At 38.1% G+C, this 5,036-nt stretch overlaps 2 protein-coding genes across 2 annotated transcripts in view; one reads left to right on the forward strand and one right to left on the reverse strand.

Moving 5' to 3' along the window:
- Positions 1 to 437, reverse strand: part of LOC118337943 (myelin-oligodendrocyte glycoprotein-like) — a 7,217-nt gene extending 6,780 nt beyond the window's left edge. Inside the window, exon 1 of the mRNA XM_035675103.1 lies at positions 335 to 437. Within this exon, the coding sequence (XP_035530996.1) occupies positions 335 to 437 (103 nt within the window). The remainder of the gene's footprint in view (positions 1 to 334) is intronic.
- A 1,485-nt stretch (positions 438 to 1,922) lies between these two features.
- LOC118337944 (high affinity immunoglobulin epsilon receptor subunit alpha-like) lies at positions 1,923 to 5,036 on the forward strand. The gene is made up of 7 exons (XM_035675104.1): positions 1,923 to 1,953; positions 2,348 to 2,407; positions 2,765 to 3,019; positions 3,240 to 3,485; positions 4,265 to 4,377; positions 4,567 to 4,620; positions 4,971 to 5,036. The coding sequence occupies exons 1-7, from the start codon at positions 1,923 to 1,925 to the stop codon at positions 5,034 to 5,036; spliced, it is 825 nt and encodes a 274-aa protein (XP_035530997.1).

The raw sequence follows: 5,036 nt of genomic DNA on the forward strand, positions 1-5,036 counted from the left end.
ACAAACAACAATCTGTGGTAAAGCAGGCCTCATCTTCCCATAGAAGGACTGAGCAGACAGCTGCTGCAAAGAAATATGCCACATCAATATACTATGAAAATATGTAATTAATAAGGCATAAGCAAATATCAAGATCAAGCCCACTTTCAGCAATTTGTGAAAGAAAGCCTTAACAGTGAAGTGTATGTTAGTATATAACCTCTAATAAAACACCAAAATATGCCATAGAAGTGTAATTAAAACCATCATAAGGAAGTGACCATATATGGTTCCTCGCCCAATAAAGGGTTAAACACACAGAAAGGCTTTGTTATCACGTTTGTGTGCAACTTACCTGTACAAAAGGATGTCATGAAAAGGACAACAACATTCACAACCAAAACATGGAAGAGACTCATCTGAGGTTCAAAGGATGGTCCTTTCTTCAAGTGAATCATCCTAGCATTCTGAAAATTACAATAAAACAACTGTGAACCTCGTTCTATCAATTGTGCCTAGCTTTCAAGGATCCCCTGCATTTAGTGGTTTTCAAACCGTACTGCAACTATACTTCATGGCTTTATGGTATTGGTAGTGCCTAACAAAGGTGCTGTGCTTGGTCTCCATTTACCCTAGCATTTAAGTAGAAGATTGATTTTATTTGATAAGAGGATTTTTTAATTTTTCTTTCTTTTATAATTCTCTACATATGTTCATCAACTATTTAATTCATTCATTTAGTTACTCATCTGTGTGAGTTATAATGCTTTCATGCAACCTTCGTCATGAGCAACTAATACAATTTGAGCTGTGAAAGTCTGTGACAGCGAAATGATTTTATTAAAGAAACAGTGGTATTGTTTAGAATGAATTCTAAATTGCAACAAAAAGACGCTTTTAAACAACTTTAATGTAAAAGTCCTACCTGTTGAGTTTGTCAGCGAGTCAGAAGAAAGTAAGCTGCACGTAGTCTCATAGAAAAAATGACTCACGTAGCTTTCACTCACACAGTAATCTCTCTTGACTTTATCTTACCTTTCCATCCGTCTCTCTTTTTTGTTATATTGGTATATATTGTTATATTGGTTAGCGATAGCAACGATGTGGTGAGCTCCTCTCAGGCACTATGTGTCTCCTTGTTTGTTGGGGAGTGGCTTTGGAGAGAAACTGGGATTTTTTTATCCAGTTATCTTTTGCTAGTTTCCCCAATGTTACCCCTAGCTTTAAGGCAAAAGAAACAAGTTTTGAAGTTCTTGATTATTTTCTAATCATAAAATGGTTTACACAGTTGATTGTCTTTCATTTTGTTATTTAGGAGCTAAATATTAACTAAGTTGATGCAGCTGAAACTGGACTTTGGCCTTATTACCTGCTGTAAAGTAAGTGATGGAAAGTTTTTACTTTTTACAGGCCTTACCAGGGAGCAGGAAGATTTAAAACAATTTTAACAAGTTAGGCCGCAATGTTTCAAGCTGGTGTTTTCCTGCATACCTGCTCCTTTGGTGGGGACACCTTCACCAGGTCCAGCTGCATGCACAACCGTAGCTAACATGTGTGGTTCATGACTCCCTACTTGATCCTGTGTTCATCCCTTCATGCTTAACCCAATTTTATCCCATCCCTTAACTCCTTTCATCCCTTCATCCCTGACCTTATTTCATCCCCCACCACCTCACCCACCATTTTAATCATTGTCTACTTATAAGACGTTGCGTTTTATTGTAAAAATAGCTGTAGTCATGCAGCTACTGCTTTAATTATAATCTGTGGTTCTCAGAGCTCTGCCTGACACTAAACTGAAAGTTCAACCCACTGTCAGGCCCCGAAAATGAGCCACACAGGAAGATAAAGTGTCACCCACAGGAATTGAAAGTGTCACAAAAAATGTCATGCTACTTAACTGCTATTCAGACTGATTATCATACAGTCAGCAGCAAGACGACATGGAGGTCAGAGCTCTCTGCATCCGACTGGGTGAGTCTCCACATCACACATAACGTTTATCGCACTGCTTAACTGTGTGATTATCAGCGTTATTCTGTACGGTCTCTGAGATTAACTAAATAAAGACATTTAACAGCCTTTAGATATTGTGGTGTCAACAACACACTGTAATGTTTCATTACATCAAAACAAAGCTCTTGTATTTTTTTTGTATTTCCTTTCTTTAATAAAGAAGTTCAACTGTCAAAAGGAAAACTGCACAATTGACAGAATTTGAACTTTTCACTTGAAAAACCTCATGGACACACTTATACTGGATACTGGATGGAGCAAATATGCCAAACCAACATTATAATGTGTTTATAATATTGATTATACACATACATACAAAATCATCTGCCTAAAACTTATTTTGTCTCTGTAGTGGGGATCACATTGTTGCTGCTAGTTGCACATGTTCACCTGAGTGATTCTCAGAAAACTGGTAAGTAGCAGCCTGAAATTCACACATTTTTCATACGTTTTTATCCTAATCTTTATCTGACTTTTCTCTTCCAATCTTAAAGCCATTTAAACACAAAATCAGATTCTAGTGCTCCTTGAGTTGAAACTTGCGTGCTGAGCTCATGCCTATTGTAGAGTGTGGCGTTAGACTTTTAGTCTTGTTCAAACAGCACATGGCTTTACGAAAAGGTACTTCAGTTAGTAATTCATTAGTCAGTGAGGTTCTGCAGTTAACTTTTATCCTTTGCTTATCTTTTGGTTCAGGTAACTCTTTATTTGTGTTGAGTTATTTTCTTATAGCAGTTATAAAACAATGCTTGTTGTTTCTCTTTCTCAGTAGCAGCTTTTCCCAAAGTTGCTCCAAACAGACAGCAACACTTTCAATATGAGTCCATTGTTGTCAGCTGTGAGGGACTGGAGGGGTTGACTGGGTGGAGAGTGATGAAGAAGATCAAGGAAGTCTTCCTAACATGTGCTTCAACATCGGCTGGACCCTGTGAAATCACCAACACCTTTTCAATAGACAGCGGAGAATACTGGTGTGAACATCAAGACGTAAAGAGAAGCAACACTGTCAACATCACTGTCACTGGTATAGTTCATATTTACATTTCAAAGACACTTATAACAATTAATGGAAAAACACAAAGTAGAATAAACTTAACTTACTCTGACTTTCTTACAGTAATTTCACAGTAATTTTATGTCATTTGTTGCATCCACCCCTGATCTGTAGAGAATATTATATGCGCTTTTAAAATATAAAAATATTCATATATCTAAAATGAGTTTTTCAAACTAATGTTTTTCAGCTGGGTCTGTGATCCTGGAGAGTCCTGTCCTCCCCGTAATGGAGGGAGAAGCTGTGAATCTGAGCTGCAGAAACAAGATGGCGTCCGGCAACCTCATAGCTGACTTCTTCAAAGACGGTGTTCACATTAGGACTAGTGTTACAGGAGCGTTACCCATCCACAGTGTTTCCAAGTCCGATGAAGGACTCTACAAATGTAACATCTCTGGGGCTGGAGAATCACCAGAGAGCTGGATGACTGTCAAAGGTGAGACGCAACAGTCTTTCAAAACAAACCAAAGGTGCTATTTGGTGATGTAATATTTTGAGTCTCTTCACTGACAGGTTTATTGATCATTGATCGTTTATTAAGTTTGTTTAAGTCACATGCTTAATCTACGTCCTTTCCATTGCACTTTGCCACATTCAGCCAAGTGGAAAAATAATGGCAATATTTACAGTTCAGTCAGCCAACTCATGTTTGAAATGTTTATTACAGCAGTATAACATATTTAGATTTTGGCTTCTAGGCTCCGACCTCATCACTCCCCGCTGATATGTTTATAGAGATATTTGAGGAGTGATGCACAAATACCTTAACCCCAGTCGGAGCCTACAGGTGGATGCTGGGGTGGTGGTGGGGCTTACAGAGCAGCAGCAGCAATACGGATGCAGGGCAACAGCGGCATTGACAGAGCAGAGGGAGAGCTGGGAAATTGTGCAGTTTAAATAGACCGCCAGATTGGAAGGGAGGCTTGGTTAGTGATTATGGAATAAGGAAAGTCATGTGTGTAATCAGCGCAGCTCGAGTTGACTGCCTGAACTAGCTCGCAGGCTTCGCTCCATTTTTTCAATTTTATTCTTCATTCTCTTTTTATGCAGAAATTAAAAATGTTTTTAAAAAGTGATGTCTATTGTTTTCCCAGAATGATCAAATGTTTAATTTATGTAATGTGCATACATACAGGTGGATGGAAACAAACAATTTGTCTATTGCCCCCCTTTTTTAATACTTTAAATACTTGTGTAATTATTGTAAAATCGCAGTATTTGGATCACTTCATGAAGACAGTCACCCTTCCCACGACTGCTCCCCTCATGGCTTCATTGTGCTGCGGATTTTTGGTACCATTTTATTGTTTGCTCTGGGGCTGGCGATGGTACTTCTTCATTGTAAAAAAGAGAGGTACAGAAATAAATGATTGAATGTTAATGCAAACTCTTTAATGTAATATGTGTTGACAATATTAGCTTGAAACACACAAATCAAGGATTACTGTTGTGATGTTTGCTGGTCAATCACCGTCATGTACATTTATTTTATTTTGATGTTTCTTTAATTCTACCAGGGACTTCAACCTCTTCGATACCTTCCTTCCATGCTTTCGCTTCTCAATGAACCGGTAAGGAAAAACACTGGTTGTCTCTGTGGAACTTATAAATATCAAGTGGATATCAAATCATGTTAACTCAAAGTCCACTTGCCACTTTATCTGGGACTTTCAAATAAGTTATACGCTAACCATGAACCCTAACGTTAACCAAAAGGCTTTTGTTGCCTCAGTCTAACCACATGTGGTATTCATATCGTGACTAAAAAGTTAACTTCAACTGGAGGAATTTCCTGAAATAGATGTTTTTACAGTAAAGACAAATGTATTTTTTGTATTCGGTTTGGTTTCTTTTCTTATTGGTGAATACCTATTTTGACTGACCCATTTTAACAGATATTGTCACACTGTGTGTCTTCCAGGTCACAGACAGCAGAGTCACCTGTCTGAAAGCTGAAGGAAAGGTTCTGGTTGAAGGTCTCCTGTAG

Source organism: Morone saxatilis, unplaced genomic scaffold (genome assembly GCF_004916995.1).
Source record: "Morone saxatilis isolate NCDOM2014 unplaced genomic scaffold, NCSU_SB_2.0 Contig4, whole genome shotgun sequence".
NCBI lineage: Eukaryota > Metazoa > Chordata > Actinopteri > Moronidae > Morone > Morone saxatilis.

What these genes read in the sequence shown, in the direction of transcription:
- LOC118337944 (XM_035675104.1), top strand. Translation starts at nt 1,923, where the DNA reads ATGGAGGTCAGAGCTCTCTGCATCCGACTGG. An exon ending in GAGTGATTCTCAGAAAACTG is followed by an intron (nt 2,408 to 2,764) that starts GTAAGTAGCAGC and finishes TCTCTTTCTCAG; the next exon opens with TAGCAGCTTTTCCCAAAGTT. An exon ending in GAGCTGGATGACTGTCAAAG is followed by an intron (nt 3,486 to 4,264) that starts GTGAGACGCAAC and finishes GTAAAATCGCAG; the next exon opens with TATTTGGATCACTTCATGAA.